The sequence below is a fragment of the Nicrophorus vespilloides genome, unplaced genomic scaffold (genome assembly GCF_001412225.1).
Source record: "Nicrophorus vespilloides isolate i.1.1-1 unplaced genomic scaffold, Nicve_v1.0, whole genome shotgun sequence".
NCBI classification, from domain to species: Eukaryota; Metazoa; Arthropoda; class Insecta; order Coleoptera; family Silphidae; genus Nicrophorus; species Nicrophorus vespilloides.
The window spans coordinates 67127-86923 of record NW_017099374.1 but is presented as its reverse complement, the minus strand read 5'-3'; the positions used below and the strand labels follow the sequence as shown (position 1 = coordinate 86923).

The 19797-nt window shown below is 29.7% G+C and overlaps 1 protein-coding gene across 4 annotated transcripts in view; it reads right to left on the bottom strand.

Annotated features, from left to right (window-relative positions):
- Positions 1–4964: 4964 nt before the first annotated feature.
- LOC108564407 (ion transport peptide) overlaps positions 4965–19797 on the bottom strand; it is a 48209-nt gene continuing 33376 nt past the window's right edge. For 2 of the 4 annotated variants that reach the window (XM_017923446.1, XM_017923447.1), the window contains 3 exons: positions 7222–7478; positions 5559–5679; positions 5164–5243 (listed from right to left, as the gene is read on the bottom strand). In XM_017923446.1, coding sequence (XP_017778935.1) covers positions 5559–5679; positions 7222–7478 — 378 coding nt within the window. In that variant the 3' untranslated portion in view covers positions 5164–5243. Of the gene's footprint in view, positions 5244–5558; positions 5680–7221; positions 7479–7709; positions 8020–19797 lie in introns of those variants that run through there. The other 2 variants (XM_017923445.1, XM_017923448.1) reach the window with 2 other exon arrangements.

Here is a 19797-nt window from a genome sequence, read left to right as displayed (position 1 = left end):
AACTATTCAAACATTGAGGAAGAATCAACTTTGTTTTGGAGAATATTTTGAACTATATAGTTAACGCGTTTTTTTGTAAAGTTAAGTAATTAATTAAATATGGGTTAACGTTTTGTCATATATTGTATATTGATTCATAAATTATGTATAAAAAAGAGATTTATTAATGGTGAAGAAAGAGCAAAGAATTTATATAAAATATATATATATTTAAATTATATTGAAGATTACAAAAAAAACTGTTTTATATTATGATGAATTCTATGTAGAAGTTGAAAGTCGGTTGTTATTTTTTTTTATTTAAATCATTATTGTTTTCTTTGTACATTTTGTTTTCTGTTTGTTTTAAAACATTCGTGTATTTTAGGCCGCATTTATTTCGAGTATATTTCTGAAAGAAAATTTGTTTCTGCACAGGAGATAAACAAAAAATATATATTTATTAATTTAAACAGGCAACGAAATCTTTGTGCTATATCAACGTATTTATTATATACTTTATAATTATTATTGTTTTTTATATATCTCTATAAAAATATATATATTTCGTTTGGAGTCCAATGTTTTCGGGTGCGATAGTTGAGCGAGTCTCTAGTTGATTCGTGCATTAAGAAAACTCGATGAAAGAATTCTTTATTATCGGAGAGCAAGAGTCAATGATGATAATAATAATTCGATGAGTTCATTTCTTTATTTTCCCATTTGAACGTTTTATTTTGTTCGATCACCTCATCCGAATTGGTGTAATGAAAGAAGAGTACAGATAACAAAAAAGATGCACAACAAACGGAAGATGTTTTGTTTTCTCGGAAAAGAACATTTTCGATACGACTGGCTAGGCTTAGGGTAGTTTACGCACAAGTTTACAATTCGCCCCCTCGGATAATAAAAAAAAGATTATAAAGAAACAAACAGGGAGGCTCTAGGTATAATAAATGAATAACGTCTAGTAACTTAACTCTTTATATAAAAAAAAAACAAAATCTAGTGTTAAAATAAGAAGCAGAAGAAAAAACAAACTTTTTATTATATCGAATCGAAGGTATGAAAGGAAAACGCTAACTGAATTATAATGATGGCGCGAGTGCGCTAATACTGTTTTTTTCTTCGTAATCTGTTAAATAAGCAGGATACAAAAGAAAAGGATGTAGTTGAACTTCAGGATAACGCCATACTCGAAATAGTATGTTTCGTTCGGAAGGAGTAAAATAGGTTTATGTTTTTCTTTTGTTGTTTCTTATTATTTTTGGTGCTAATTGATAGATATGTTTCGTCGTCATTTTGTGTGCTCAATTCGGGATTTCCATGGAAACCGAAATTATATACATATTTCTTTTGGTAATTTTTTTAAATTTTGTTTTTCTTTTAAATCCGCTCACCTCGCACGGAATTCGAGAATCGCAGAAGCAATAAATGGCCCTAAAACGTTCATTTTCGAAATTTAGTTGTTAATCAATCGGAGACGGAATTCTGTGCTAGGACGAGCCATGACTTATACATATTTCCTTTTTTTATCATATATAAATGTGTAAATATAACATTTTTTTGGGTTCTAAGTTGTCCCTGATGTATATATATAAATTAGTAGTGATATTCCATGCATAGAATATAATCACAGAACAAACAGATTATTTTCATTTTATATTCATATTTCATCATTTTATATATTTTGTTTTCTATTTTGCGAATAAGGTATTCTTGAGATAGTGGAAAATGGTATGTGCATTATGAGCAAGAGGAAGTTCTGGTGTTTTTTACGCAGTCAATTGATATTCGTTTCGTTTTCATCCATTTCATTTCCCTCCCTGTGTTCCATCATTATCATCGTTCCGACGATGATTTATCGTCATCGACATACATATTAATAAATAAATAAAAAATAATAATACATATTTACTATAAATATATCATGTGTAATGCATCTTTATGCATAAATATTGGTCCGATTATTATTATTTATTTTTCTCTATCTCTCTCTAAAGTCCTGTTATTGTAATAAACATTTAAAAAGAGAATATATATGAAAAACAATATACAACATCAATTCTAATTTACCCAATCCCAATGTTTCCTATCATTGCATGTGATTATGTGTACAATTGTATACATTAATCCAAGTTGCAAAAAGGAGACACAATTTCTATCATGTGAGTGAATATCGATTTCCGACTATCAACAGTCCTGGATTCAAGAACAGCGGATTTGTCACTGGTCGGGATTTCAGCAAAGTTTGAAGTTCATGAAAATCCTTTTATTGCTATTTAAATCATTCTTCAATTGAAACAGTAATAAAAGTGAAAGCATTCAAAGTTGGTTGCATAAGCAAATCTTGTGTAATGTCCGAGAATAATTAAAAAGAAAACATGGATAAGATTTTTAAATTATATTCACTCTTAAAATATCTCATATGCATTGTGTATCGATATGGGAATATCGATCCCAGAAGAATGACTAATTAATAGTGTTATGCAAATGTGGCACTAAATAAATACTATGAGTAATGGTAATTAGTAATCAAAACTGTTAAAATACATAAATTGAAGTAACACATTTTTTTTACTCTTGTTAATAAATGTAATAAACATATTAGTATAAAACTAGATATGTATATAGTAAATACAATAATACCTTGGTTAACGTTACCTCTAATAACGAAGTTTGCAATTTCTTCCAGCAGCATAAATATCGTGATTCAACGTGATTCTTAAATGGAATTTGACGCAAAAGATGGCCAGAAGTTGTACTACATGAGAAAATATATATAAATAGTTGAAGATTTAGAAAACCTTGTTAGCAACGAAAGATAAAGAAAATGAATATTAAAGTTTCTGTCGAATAAAATGTTAATAACAAAAGATTTAAAAAGGTGCTTAATTACATTGAAAATAAACCTGTTTTAGGAAGAAGTCTTCAATAAATAGAATAAGTACGTATAAGCAATTGTTGAATGAAGGAGAAAAAACACAAACTATCAACTTTAGAGAGATAGGTAAATGTCGTTTTGTGTCGGTTCGATTTACGCCGATTCACTATAACGCCGCTGCGAAATAACGCTTATTAATTGCTGATTTTACAATTATATGGAACTAAACCCTATAGTTACTTCACTGTAAATAATGGTTCATTTTACGCCGATGGCTTTTGTAGGAACGGAACTGCGGCGTACAACGACGGCTATATGTATATTTAAATGTTAACTGACTTTTTATTGAATCTTCCCTTTGTTAGAAAAAAAGCTTCTTTATGAAGGAATTTTTTGTCCGTAGTATTTTTACCTCTAAAAACGAAGTTTCGATTAACCCAAAATTACTTCCTATTCGTTAGTCGAGGTATGATTGTAGTAGTAAATTGATATTTAATGTTTGCGACTCACTTTTTAGAAACCAAATTTATGGCGATTAATTCGATATGTTTTTACATTGTCTATAATATAATAAATGATCAAGGCGAAAACTGTGATCAATAGTGATCTAACTATTACTGTTTCATACAACTTCAATTGTTTATTAAGGCTTAAGTTAGATTTCAGTTTATAATGAAGATTGGAATATCTTAGATTGCTATATCTTCATTTCATAATTTGCAATAAATTATTGATTTCTTAATAATCAGACTGACTGAACTAATTACTATACTTTGTTACGAAATATGGATTTTGCAATCACTATTAGATCGTAATTTCGGGGCATTACGAATTTGGATCTAAGATTAAGGACAATGTCATGTTATTGAAGATTTTGATCTGAAAGAATTTAAAAAAATATGTTTTTTAATATTAATATTAATTTAATTAGTACTATAAGGAAGTTGGAATGTGTAAAAATATTCACTGTTTTAACTTCATTTCTAATATATTTATATAACATAATAATTAAAATATTTATTGTTTGCATAAAGTTGTTAAGTTAATATAAAAATGTATTATATTTTTAGGAATAACTATTTAAGTAATTTTCAAGATGGAAAGGGAGAATAGAATAATAAAAGAGTATAGTCGATATTCATTTCCTTATATTTTTAAGCTGATTTTTTATACATCGAAGAAAATACAGTTTCTGAGAGAGCAAAACACATTTCGATATTTACAACATTGAATTTGAATGACGAACATCAACAAGACCGTGTGTACAATAAATAATAACATAGTAGATTTGTTCATGCCGTTGCTGTCTAATACAAGTTAAATGGATAATAGTAATTATAATAATAAATGTCACAACTTAATGAATAATTAAACGTTACTATGTATAAATAAATACTGTATATGGAATGTTATTTTGGGTTCGCAATTAAGTAGAAAAAAATTAATAATTATAATAATAATAATAAAAAACAAACAAAATACAAAAAAAACACGAAGACATAGAACCCAAATTTATAAATATATCAGCTTGCTGTGTATAGTAATAATAATTACGTAATAATATTTTAATAATAATAACTATTAATGCGAGTGTTCCAGCCTCGAATGTAACTTAAAAACTAAACAAAAAAAATATGTATAAATAATAACATTACAAAATACTGATATATTTACAAATAATTTAAATAATATTTATATATCTTTATAAAAAAAACAAACAAACAATTACGTAATAAAAAAATATGTTCTCTTTTCTTTATTTCCTTGATTGAATTTTGTTTGCTGCGTATGATTTTTGTCTAAGTATTTAAAAAAAAATGTATGTAAAAATAAATAATAAATTATTAAAAATTGATGTGTGATGTGCGTGTTTTCTTGTTGTTCTTCTGTTGGAGAAACAAAATGCATAACGAATAATAATGCGAATTTAAACTAGATTCGTTTATCCATTTTTCTGTTCTCCAGGTCTGAGTGTGCTTGGTTTTCGTGAGTTTTGTGCGAATTACATATGTATTAATGCTACAACCAGAGAATGTATCCAAGATTAAATTAATTTAACAAATTAAAAAGAAATACTTGAATTATACAATAATACATCAAATCGACCGTGCGTTATTATTTAATTGTGTGTGTTTGTGTGTGTGTTGTTTAGTTTTTTTTTGCATTTTATAGATACGATTTGTTGTGTGACTAGAATAAACATAGGACATTTATTTTGTTTGGTAAAAATATGTTGAGTTGCGTTCTTTTACAAGCTGCGTGGTGGGTCCATTACTTCTTACCGATATACTCTACCATCTTGGCGAATTTATCCATTTCTTCGTTAAGCAGCAGAGCCTCCAAGCAGCCTTTAAAATAGTCGGAGGAGAAGCAGTCCGACCTATAAACGATAAATTTAAAGATTAGTACGGTTGTGAATTGGCGTCACATCTCGAAACTCGTCTTCTGGGTTAGCATCTAAAAGCAGTTAGTAAAAAGATTTCATTAAAAAAAATCAAAAAAACACAGTGGTCGCCAATGGCTGTAATACAAAAAGACAAAACACAAAACATATCGCCAGGTCAAAAAATTCGAGGCAGATCCACTGGATTAGTGCTTTAGTGTGGTTAGTGTTCAGCGCTAGATTACGTAAGTACGGTTAGAAAATTGTTAGAAGAGTCGGTAGTTGTTTTTTTTGCGTGCTTTTTGTGTGTACCTAGAACCCGGGTTCGGCCCCGTGCAATTGCTTTATCCACGTCTGGACTTGTTCCATTTCGTCGTTGAGCTGCAGCGATTCCAGGCACCCTTTGAAAATATTTGTCGTGAAACAGTTATTCCTGAAACGGCAAACATCAAGAACACATAAACTATAAAGAATAAACATTGATATATTTTGTATACAAAATTATGTAGATGAATAAAAGAGGTTGATAAAATTTAAAAAAAATCGGAACGGGAAATTCCAAAAACGACGAGGCAGCTAATATAGATAAAAAAAAAAAAGAAGTGCTGGGCGAGAGACCAGCGAAGATGCACGTAGACAGACAGCATCCCCATTTACCAAGAAGTCTGATCACCTCTGACACACATACCGTGCATAACAGGAAACCTTCTTTTCGAAAGTCTCCAAAAAGCAAACATTCGTTTTCACCATACGCATTTTTTTTGTTTAAACGAACGCATTTACAAATTAGTGCGAAAGAAATAAAGCGTATTGTGTAAATTCGATCTTTTCCATCGGATTCAGGCTATAAGAAGAACTTAATATTATCGAAGATTTAAATATGAATATATACACTCGCATCGAATATTCTAGGAATAGCAATAGTATTATAATGAATCCAATTAAAATAAATTTATATATATATATAAAAATAACTATATATTCATGTGAATAAACATTGAACAAATGAAGTTGCGTCATATAAAACGAAGTTAATATATATGTGAATAGAAGTGATTCTATAAACAAACCAATTATTCGCTAAATATAAATGCCGATAATTGATGAACGCGTAACGCAAAACATCTGTTAACGTAACATTAAATTAATTATACATTTGGAAATATCAACACGATTCTTCCTACTTTATTTCAAATAAACATAAAAAGTGTATCGGGTCGATGATCCGCATGTAATTTAAATATTTCGCTTTTAGAATAGTAAATAATTATCAAATTTTTTATCATTTACCATTTTGTTTACTTATTTAGTATCTTTAACAATAAAATACGATCATATTTATTTGTATCTTCTACTGAGATTTTGCATTTCCTTCACCGATATAATTCTTCCATTTTTTAAATAAATATAAGAAGCGTTTGATGCAATTGAACACAAATTTAAATATTACATTAAGAATTTCTTTGAAGTAAAATTTTCTAACTGTATTTTGAAATAAATATTAATATAATATGCAACATAAAGTATATATGGAAACTGTTCTACTTTTTGTAGCCTTATTATATAAGTTGATAATATCTAAAGTAATATTTATATTAACACATTAAGTTATGTTGTTTTGGTTAATATATCAGTTTTAAATATTTGAGAATTACAGAAATAATTTACAATTTTCAAAAAAAAGTACTATTTCTATTCTTGAAATTGTTCGACGGAGAGTAAATAAGATTTGTGAATGTCGTGAGAAGTCTTGTAAAAAAATATAACTTGTTGCAGCAACAAAATATTCTTTTTATAAATGAAAATAGTTTGATAAAAAATTGACAAAATTGTTCTATTTTTAAATGAAAAATTCTTGCGAAAAATTTGTACATCTCGTACAGAAAAATTAAACTTGCGAAACAAAAATAAGTTATTTTCTCAAATAATGTATTTTGATAAAAATGCGAAGATATATATATATGTGTTTATTTACTTGCACAATCCTTGTAGTTTGGGTTCCCTGAATAAGTTGTAGCAGTCCTCGCAGATGCGGTCCAGCTTTGCGAATATGCTGCTTTCGTAGACGCCCTTGCATTGGAGGTCTAGAAAGCCGCCCCTTTTGCTTAGGTGATGAGAGAGAAGCGGCGACATCCGTTGCGCCGGACTCCCGGAAACCATCTGCAGCACGAGCGCAAGAGCCATGAATGCCCACACTCTTTGAGTGCTTATACTCGCAGATCGGTGATGCATCTGCAACAAGGATCATCATAACACTCATCATCACTCTCTTCGCCTACTCCCAAAGCAACTCCACCACTCTCCTTCCTTCAAAAAACTACCAGCTCGCTCAAACCATCAGACATACATGCACTCCAACATCAAACTCTCTCTGTTTAATTTATTAAGGTTTATTTATTTTGTTGATCTTTCGCTTTTGGTCTTTGGTCTTAAAAATCAGGATTTACTTAAGTTATTACTTACTGTTGATATTTTCGTTTCGGGTGTAGATTTAAGACGGGGAAAAAAGTTGCGCACAAATACACAATTTCTTACACACGGTTTGATAGTATGTGGATATATATATATATATATATATTTGTATGTGTATGTATATATATATGTTGTAGTACCTCACACCGTTTCGTGTGTTGACCAAGTGACGACTGATTGGTCTCCGATGCATCCGTCGGTCTTATATGCGATACTTCTGCGATTTTCGATAAAAAAGGAAATTTCAGCGCATAAAAAAAATGCGACACATTGCCACCCATACGAGGATCACAATCAGCCGGCAAGGTTATAATAATTTAAAGGGAATTATAGGGCCTCGCTGAGAGAGAGTCGATTACATTTGAGTGAATGTGTACGTATGTATTATGTGTATGTGTGCGCGTGTCTGTGTGTGTGTGTGTATGGAGCATGAAAAAGAGGAAGAAGAGCGGAACGAAATGAAGGAAAGAAGACGCACACACGCTCAAATGGACACATCTACACATCCAAAGGGAAGGGAGATTCGTGTTATTATCATTACATATAATACAAACACACCGAGTGTGCTGCGGCGCCTCCACCATTATTACCCGCCCCCGCCTGATCATTTACCAAATTAACTTGCATCAGTCCAACAATATCTTCATCTAATTAATTATTTATACATTATATTAATTCCATCTTCGTCCGTTTCAATTCCGCAAATTATTTATAGATCCTAATTTATTTAACGCACATTCATCCACATTCTATTAACATTACGAAGTTATTGCCATCAATTACGATCTAAACTCAATTTTGCAATAATAAACTATATATTTTTATATTAAATTCTCCTATATTGATGTATCTTTATTTTTCTTACATTACATAAATTCATAATTATTATCTTTATATTTAATTAGATAACTACATATTCATTCCTTAATAAAACTATTATATATTTGAGAGACTTATTTTTAGAATTAAATAATTTGCAAAGTGACTTATACTAATATAATTAAATATTTTTACATTACATAAATTTACAATTACAATCTACAGAATATATTTGAAAGATCTTTTCTGTCAATATTACTTTTTATTATTTTTTTACAAAACTGTAAATTTGTTTGTTTGAACAGAAAAAATAAATTAAAATTTTGTTCCAACAATTTATATCATAGTCCGATTAAAATTTTATATCAACAATTTGGACGTGGACGGAAACAAAGAGCTTAACTTAATTTGTTATTTAATTATTATGATTATATTTGTTTATATTCCACTCTTTCAATAAATATTATTAATTTGCATCAAATTTTTAGTCTGCTTTCGACAAAGTATACATTTTTACAATCTCTTGTTGATGTTATTACGCCAATTTAATTTTCCAAAATGTTTGCTTCAACATAAATTTAAAATTCAGTACTTCAGTTTAAACAATCTGTATCTGTTATATTTTTTTTGAGCATATATAAATAAATTTAAGTGCAATAAAAAAATAATATTTTATCTATCCAATTTTATTCCTTTCATCTTATTTATAGATCAACACTTAATGATGAAATATCAATTAATGCCACACTTAAATATCAAAATAATATCTATAGTTTTTTTTTTTAATTTACAAAGAATTGTAGCAAATATTGGGTGAAGTAAGAAGTTTTGAGCGTTTTTCGTTTTTCGCTTTAGTGAGCCATATCACACGATGTATACGTTGCATCTTGTCATTCTATACTGCCACTTTTAGTGAATCCAGTTTTGCGTTAGAGCGTTCCAAAATTGATGTAAAAAAGAGAAAATTCGATACATTCTTCAGTATCAACCACTATGACCAAGGGAAAAAGCGGAGTAGGCGGCAAAAAAAATATTGTTGTTTATGGACCCAATACAGTATCGAATGCAATGCTTGTGTTCTGGTAATATGGACGTCGAAGATGAGACACGCTCTGTTAGACCAATCGTCGAAAATGTTGATAAAATCATGGAAATCGTTAAGTTGGACTTATTCCATTGCCCAGGAACTGAAGATTGGCCAGAAAACAGTTTGGAACCATTTGCATAAAGCTGGTCTCAAGAAGAAGCTCGATGTGTGGGACAAAACGCTCAGAACTTTTTACTTTACCCATATTATGATATTTTAATTTTGTCTATTGAAATGAAAAATTTAAATATGTAGTAATTATACATTACATAATCATAATGGAAATTCCCGTTGATTAATATAATATAAAAAATAACATATTATCATTACTATATCATCATTTTATTGTATCAAAGAGCTGAAAAACTAAGAGTTAAAAATAAACTTGATTCGACTTCAATTTGCATATAAATATTAACTTTATAATTTTGATGGAATATTGCGCTCAAAAAATTAAAAGATTTCATTATTTATATAATAAAATATATATTTATATAAAAATATAAAAACAAAGTAAGTACTGAAGATTTTTCGAAATCAAGTCAAACAAATTAATAATTCATATTCGTAAATTGATAGGTCTGGAGAACTTCATTGTCTATTTTAACTCGCATTGTAATTTGATATGTTTCATTTCTAAAATATAGAATAGATTTTCTTATAAACGAAGTTAATTAATAAAATTACAAAAAAATACGAAATCCAATTTTTGTAGAGAACTTGCATATTTTCTACTTCTCAGACGTTCTTCAAACAATGGCTTTCGCAAAATCAAACATAAACAAAGGAGAGGTTCCACACAATAGAGAATAAAACAATGATTCATGATTTTGTAAGTAAAATTAAAATAGTAGTCTAATATTACAAAAGTGAATTACATCAAATTTTCGACATTTACATTTACAAAATTATTTAAAAAAGGCATTTTGAGAAACTCTGGTTTATACTATATAATAGTATTTGGTATAAATACTAAGTAATACTAGAAATATAATCTTTTATTAAATATAAATAATATGTGTAATTTAAATTTAATTTCATTCAAAAGCAAATTAATTAGAACATTTTCAAAATTATATAATAATTCTTTGTTAAATATACTAAATAATTAATATATTATATTAACATTCTATGCGAATGTGAATTCCCAACAATAAAACAGCTCAGACCAACAAAATGTGTTCGTTTCACAGAGGAATACTGAATAATTTACAGGATTCGAAAAAATTGTCATCATGAAACTTTTAACGATCTCTTCGACATTTATGATTTGCGCCTTTCCGCATCGAGAAAACGGGTAATTCCATTGACATCGAAGAAAGTTTACATGAAGTTATTGATTTAGAAATAAATAAATCCGCCAAACTCGTATATTATGACTTAATTGTGACACATAAATGAGATTTATTTTACGACTGATTACTAATTTATGCAATTTTAATAAAAAGACTGGAAGAATTATAACTAAAATGTTATAGGAATGCCATTATATATAACACGACAGGTTTATTTATTGAAAAAAAAAATCTGTGATGAAAATATTTCGCGAGTACATATTTGGTTGGAACAAATAATAGTAGATAGTTTGAAGAATTTGTTGATATTTGTATATCTTTTTTTTCGATTAAGAAAAAAAATTGAATATTTTCTCTATATTAGAAATCACCAAATTGCCCAAAAAGGACAATGAAATTAGTTTTGTATAATTTATATAACATAAATCAAAATGTATTTATTAGTGATATAAAACTAGCATGCATTAATCTAGGATTGATTCAATCAAACTTCGTTAATCAATTACTTTTTATTACAAATGGTTTTAGTCTAGTCTAGAAACTGGTAGTTTTTTTTATGTGTCCCGCTAAAGAGTATAATTTATTACATAATAGTTAAAGTATCAATTAATTCGCTATTATATACTTTATTTTTGAAGCTACTGTAGAAACAATAGATAAAATACATCTACAATATTGTACACTTTATTTAGTTATACGATTATTCCAGTTATAATCATAGAATAATTGAATCTTCTAACTACAAAAACGAATAATTTCGTTGAGCATTTATAATATTAACAATTTTTGGTATAATTATTCTCTATATTCTTCAAGTTACTATTTTCGCCATGCGTCTATTTATTTCATACTTCGTATGGCGTCATGTAATATCTGGTTAATGTATGAAATAACTATATAACGTAACAACTGATATTTCCTGACTACAAAGTAGATACAGCGAATAACAATTGAAAATATCAAACAAATAAGTAAACTTTGAATAGATCTTTTCTAATAATAGCAATAGTCAGTGATGTAAGAAATGAATAATAGAAACGCATTTTTCATTTGCAAAATGTAACCAAAGTCGCTCTCTAAATTGCCCATTTCACTGTTTGCAATATAAATGTATTCCGTATTTGCAGCTCGAATCTGACCATAAATAACGCAATATTGTATACCTATACAATACGATATTTCCCTAGATCCGAGACACTCGCAATTTTATCATCTAAACTTAAGTGCTCTCTAGTGAATGAAAAAGATGCGGACGGCGAACCCAATGAAACTGGACACGTGAAATGCATTTTCACAATTGCGAATACGAGATAGTTCCGATTCTGATCATTGCATATACCGTACGAACGCTGTGGAAGCGAACCAGATAAGACCGATGTAAATAAAGCTATTTCCCATATGAGAATCAATAATAATAATAACGTTATCCTGGTTACATCATTGACGCACTCGCTTTATGCAAGTCTACAAATTTTATATATTTACAATTCTCTATATGACTTGCAGATTTAGTTTTATTTTGACAATAGTGAAGAGAACAGTGAAGAAACTTTCTTGAAGACTAAAGCCGTAGAATTGAAGAAGAGTAAATTCTTGAGAAGGGTAAATTCAAAAGGTTAACGAGTTCTTCCTCTTAGTTGAAAGGAAATGACGTACAAAACTTCTGTACGTTGAGAACTACAATGTCGTAATGGGATTATAGCATTGGGAAACTCATCAGTATTTGTAGGTCTTTGTTCAATTACAATCACTTAACATTTTCTAAAAGAGTTTATGCTCATTTATTGTTGTCTTCATATTAAACTCGTTTAACTTTCTTTATTTCCATTTCATCATCTTAATTGTTTTTGTCGCATCTTTAAATTAATTAAAAGCACGATTTATTTTCTAGACTTCAACATTTGTCCATAAGGTATATAGGTCCTACATTTTTATATATTCAATTTCTGGGAACGAATTAAGAAACAACATTCTATATAAGTATAATATCATTAAACGTTAGTTTTCACTTTCTAATCAAATCAATATTCAACTTCCATCTATTTTCGTATTTTGCAGAAAAAAAAAACATTTTTAAAAATTGTATAGGTAATTGGTAAAAAATATATTTTCAGCAGGTTATTTCAAAATTTAAACTGTTTGAAGTTATTTTAAATTAAACCGGATTAATTGACACTTACATCATACCACGACTGGAGGTCCTCGACCTTTCTTGGATGTCTGCCCAGTTTTTTTTTAATATTTTTACATTTGTATAAAGTTTTCCGTATACCGAAACAATAATCCCGTCGATAATTTCCGAAATGCAGTAACATCATCATTGATCTCGACATGAAAGGGAATTTGTAGAAAGTTTTTGATAGTCTTCCTCGATTTTAAGATTATAACAAGCATTTTGTAATTAATTATCATCCATTAAATAACACATAACAATTGATTTAATATAAAATTACTAATAAATTGTTTTTATAGTATTAATAATTATTATTTTGAATCAATTTATAGCTTCTAAGAGGTGCATAATACATAAATGCTTCAGGATAAATTATAGAAGACATAACCATTATGTATATTTATATCATGGTCATAAATGCACTTGTTATAAGTTAGTTCCTCCAGAATAATGACCACGAGATCCTTCATGTATTGTGTGATCTTCATGAATAAGATGGTAAATAATTATAATGGTAAATTTAAGGTAAGTAAATTTGTTCTATCATTATAAATGTTTCTATTGAATATTATGAACAGTTGAAAATTCGGTTTTCCATTATTAGAAAGTGTACACATTCTAGCCGTTTGACATTCAGCCGGTTGATTAATAATAATTATCCTGTGAAAATAATATCTAATAGGAAAGTTTCATAGAAATTAAAAATGAAAGAGTTAATCGAGGATTTCCCATTCTTTCCCAATCCGGAAATTTCTCCACTTGAATACATTCTCAATTTTAGTTTAAATAATTTTACCTATATAAACTAATGTAAAATACGATAATGCATTCCAAAAAAAAAAAATATAATTTGGTATCGATTTTTAATGTTTTTCCTTATATATATGGTTATTTTTATATTTTCTCTTTATTCGGAGACATGCAAGTATTATTAAATTTTTCACAAAAACAAAAAAATATATGTGAACACAAGTTTTGAAGATGATGTAGCAGGCGCTGCCTTCATCATTCGTTAAGCGAAATGCTCGTAAAGCGAGGTTCCACTGGTTACCTAGGATAAACATTTAATGATTGTATACTTTTTTGTTATTTTGGATATTTTTAACAGATGTAGAAAAAGGCCGACTAGTTGAATTGCAAATAGGAAGTATAAGAAAAGATTAGGTTCCTAAATTAAATAATTTGTTTATTATTAATAAGTATATTTATATATACAGGTCATTTTTAATACGTGACATTTCTAGAATGTAAAACGTAACATTGATTTCTTAAAATAAATATTAAATAATTGTAAACATATGCAGATAGTAAGTCTATAAATAAAATTGTTTTTTTTCTAGATCAGAAAACAGTATAAAAATAACTTTGTTGCAATCGCAACAATATTTCTAGAAAGTAAAAGATAACATAGGTTACCTAGAATAAACATTTAATGAATGTATATTTCTTTTATCTTTCTTTTAATTTTATTTATCATGGATATCTTGACAGCTTCTGAAGACAGAACGTGGACGATTTTGAAAGTTGGAACCGAATTCCACCGTAATTAAAAGTATTTTTATATTCAGAGATCATTCTGAATACGTTGTAATCGCAATGAAATTTCCAGGATGTAAAACATTACAATGATTTCTTAAAATAAATATTAATCAATTGTAAACATATGATAGTAAGTCTAAAATTAAAATTGTTTTTTTTAGTTCAGAATACAGTATAAAAATAACTTTGTTGCAATCGCAACAACATTTCCAAAAAGTAAAAGATAACATGGGCTATTTAGAATAAACATTTAATGATTGTATACTTTTGAGATATTGTGACATATGTAATTTAATTAAGAAAATTCATTTATCACCAAAATCTACGGAATTAAAATTGTTTGTAACTGTAGAAATCAGTTAATATACATATGTTGTAGTTGAAAAAATATTTCTAGGAAGTGTAAGAAAATATCTTTCTAAAATAAACAATTTGTTTTTTGTTAATTATTAATAAGAAGTGTTATAGATATCTTGACAGATTCTGAAGACAGAACGTGGACGATTTTCAAACTTGTAACCGAATTCCACCGTAATTATAAGTATGTTTATATTCAGAGATCATTTTGAATACGTTGTAATCGCAATGAAATTTCCAGAATGTAAAACTTTACAAAGATTTCTTAGATAATAAGTCTAAAATTAAAATTGTTTTTTTTTAGTCCAGAATACAGTATAAAAATAACTTTGTTGCAATCGCAATGACATTTAATGATTGTATACTTTTGGGATTTCTTCTAATAAACATTTAATAAATCTAATCATATACAGATAATAACTGAATGAAATGTAAATTTAGAATTGCGTATGGTAACAAATCATTTCGGTTCATATTCAATCCAATTCAATGCTATTGCATTTTGCTGAATCGATTTGCCACGTGAGATTCCAGGAAGGCAAACTTATATTTATAATAATCGGAAAACGGTTCTGGCTTATTTATAATAATTACGGAAAGCTGTTGTGCGGATAATAGTGCAATAAATAAGCGACACGTTCGGTGTCATTCGCTTCGTCCTCAATGGATTCCATTTCAACAAATCGGTCGTAAGCAATTGCATTATCGACAATGTAAATGTCGAATAAGAGATGTATACTACTACTTTCACGTTCTGAAGCATATCCACGATAACGCTATTTATAGAATTCTTCTCTTTCTCTTTATCATTTAGCAACTTACACTTGCACACTACAAATACAGTATATATTTATGGATTGCGAATGCACCAGCAAACGCGCGCGCCTCTATATCTTGCTGCAAATTAACATGAATTAACATTAGCACCTGTTCTGGCAGTGTAATTAATGGCCGCATGCACCTGATTTCACGCTCTCTAGTTGGTATGCAGCCTTTGTCGATAACCTCACCAACCAGCACCACACCAAACCAAACCACACACACACTCTCACAATCTAGACCTTATCGATTCACTAATCTACTATCAGATCGCAAATTGGCAGAATGAAGAATAACTGGCTGATGATGACTATAATAATGATGTTGATGATGTTGGTGGTGGTGGAAGAGGTGGACGGTGGTGGCGACGGCGGCGGAGCGCCTTCCTAAAGGAGGCCGGATGATTGACGTGCAAACAGAACAACAAACGATTCGAGAGGACGACTTGGCCAAAAAAACAACAGCAAACAAACAAACAAGAACAAGAAGTAACATAAGAAGTAAAATGAAACAATCAAAAAGGTTAAGCAGAGGTAGATCGAGATTGAGGAGCAAAAGAAGAAGAAAAGAAGTTATGACTTCATCGTGTATACACACATCTCAAGGAGGGAGAAGACAAGACCACCGCGGTGCAAAAGATTTAACGAGACCGAGATTTAACAGGTTGCTCAAACCAGGATGCGCCTGGGCTCGCCTTCTTCGGACTCTTCTTCCTTTTTCTCACGGGACTCACCACGACAGCAACAGCAACAACATCACCGCGCCAATCACCTTCTCGCAAAAAGCGAAACAAAATGCGCGCCGCACGGCAAAAAGAGCCGAAGAGGTGCATCATCGCATGCGGCAAGGAGGAGAGAGCAACAAGAAACGAAATCCATTACGCAATGACCACACGCAAATATCGGTTCACTTTCGCCTCGCCGACGGACGAAACCAACCACCGCGAAACGACCTGAAGACATCGCATGCCACCTCAATCACCGTTTGCGGTTGTACATAATTAATCGACTTGTCGATTGGATTATCTTGGGAAAGGTTACTTTAGTTGGATTGTTGCTTAGGTTGGACCACTAACGTAATTTGACCTATATATAAAATTTACACCATATGGTAACATAACATAGGTAGTCTGGACGTAAAGTTGGCTGATGCAATAACTTTTATAAATTATTGTCTTCTGTACATAATGCGTAAAGACTGATAGTCTTAGACCAGTGTTTGTCACCTTCTAACTTAGAGTTAAAGACTTTAAAAACTTAAATTATGATAATTTTTATATGTACACTTACTACACTTTGAATTTTTTAAATGATTTTTATAAAATTTAGCACACCTTATATCCTCTTCCGGCACACCTGCTGAAAATCACTGCCTTGGGTGATGTAAGTACCATATTGGTTATAAAATATACTTATTTAATTACAAGATTTCATGAAATTTCAAAATACTTAAGAAAACTGAAATTAATCCAGTTATACAATCAAAGAAAAACATTTGCTTCTTTTGTACTGCTTGAAACAGTCACAACTGTATTTTTAAAAAATAATATATCATTTAATTTATTTAACTGTTTTAATTAAATAGATAATTATAAAAATTAGATCATTTTATGCACGTTTTATTACAGACTATCATTTGTAGTCCACCAAATGTTCGCATCTGAAGGAAGAAACATCACGGATTACGCAATTGCTCTTTCTCCATTACAATAATAATTACGAGACGAACATTTTTCCTTTCTCTCTTTGCTAAATAAGCATATTGCCATGGCGGCGCGTTGCGCAACTTTGGAATTTGAAAAATATTACACTAGTTGTTCGTTTCTCTGGATGCAATGGATGCACTTTTAAGGCGATATACGTTATCCCAAGATATAAATAATGTAATTATGTTTAGAAATAGACATTGATGTGTGTTGCAAATGCATTGATATCCGTGTATACAGCAAAAGAAATGATCACCGTATGCAATTCAAATCTATTTTTAATTGAAAAAGTAGAATGAAAATGATTTGTTTAGAAGTAAGTATGGTGTATTCACATGATCATCTAAAGAACCTCGTGATTGATGGTCAGTTAGAAGAAAATCTTTTATTTATCTAAATATAGATTAAGGTCAAATTAATATTACTTAACTAGTATATATGAATAAGACTTCCTGTTAAAATGACTAAAGTTTGTTTATATTTGGACATATATTACGTTACATAATTATTTAATTACCAATTTACACTGTATTATATTATATCAATTTATAAGACACTCACTTACATTGTTTGTTTTATATAATTAAATCCCAATTGATTGTTTTTCCACTCCAGGTAATCAAGAAATTAGATATTTGTTAATGTGATCCATATTAATGTAAAAAATATTTTGAAAATGTGGGTTAAGTAAATTTCCCTGCATTCTATATAGAATACCCTGTGTTATAAAGAATCTAATTACTGATTAATGTAATCCCAGGAATGTAGGCTATGAGAACTGCGCGTTTCGTCTCTATTCTAGAACCAAGTGTACCAGAGATGACATCATACACGGTGAAAGTTAAGATACATTTTATGTTGTAGTTGTAGTAAATAAGGTGGTTAGAACCGATGAAACAAAAAAGAACAAAAGAAAAACAAAAAGAAAACAAACAAAACTAAAACAAAATTTGAGTCGTGTGAGTTGCGTGCAGACGCACTGTGGAGATTCTACTTAAAGCCGTTTTGCTTTTCTGATTGGAACAAGTAATGGGTTAAGCAAGTGCAGAGCGAAGTGAGTGTGTATGTGTATATGTGTGTTTATTTTAAAACGCTTGAATGGGTGAGTGAGCAGAGCATACAGTTGGAAACGCAATGGGATTGAGATATTCCGAGATATCCGATACACAACACAAGACACTCACACGGGCCCATTGATGCTTGGGGGCAGGTTCGGCCTTCGTTTGGTCTTTGATAAAGTTCTTGGGAGTGAGTATCGGAGTGAACCACCACAGCATGCATTGACCACACATCGCGATCGGTTTCTTTCTCATGAAAGATATTTACTAAAATAAAATAACGAAACCACTCTGGGTGGTTGTATATATGTATGTATTTCTGCCTGAAAGACATACACACACATATACACGCAGAGAAAGAAAGATAGAGAGATCGCATTAAAAAACGAGCAGAAAATTAAATAAAATGAAAAACCGTAAGAGCTCTGCACACTTAATATATGCACATACATTTTATAAATCTCGCGTTTGAGATTGCAAACATGAACCCGACTAAATAAGACCAAATAACAAGTCCAAGAGATTTATTTATCATCGTCGCCGCCTCTGTCATTGTTGTCGTCCTGGCAACTAATAAATAGTACAGGATATACTGAACAGAATAAAAAAAAGGAGCTGAACAGCCAACGAGAGAACTGGTTAGTTTTCGTCGGTTCGCACAAACATTGTTTGTAAGTCAATATTTATTGGTTTCTACATGCAAACCTACCCATTCCAAGTAACGAACGACTTCAATGGAGTGTCGCGAAATTAACACTGTCACTTCCCATTAACTCTAGCATTGATAAATCGCCATTAGAACGGATAATAGAATGTCGATAAACCACAATGAGATACTATTTGATTTTGATTTCGACATAGGCGATTCAAATAAAAGTTTGATTTTCGCATTGATTTATAAATATAGATAGCTTTTGTAAGATCATTATCATTTATTTATTATTAATTTATATTATTAATGATTAAATTATTATTTATTATGCAGGAAATAATTTATATTTATCTTAAAAGCAAATCACATTTCATATCTCTTAGGTCCAGTAACTACTATGTATACAATGAAATTGCACTAAATTGTTCCGTTTCAGTTTAACATTTATATCTTATGTTACTGGCAGTAAGAATAAATCCAGCATATTCAGTAGAAACTGTCAAAATTGTGCACAGACTAAGTGATGATTATGCAGATTTAATGTAGGAGAAGGATGAAGCATTATGTTCTACTAC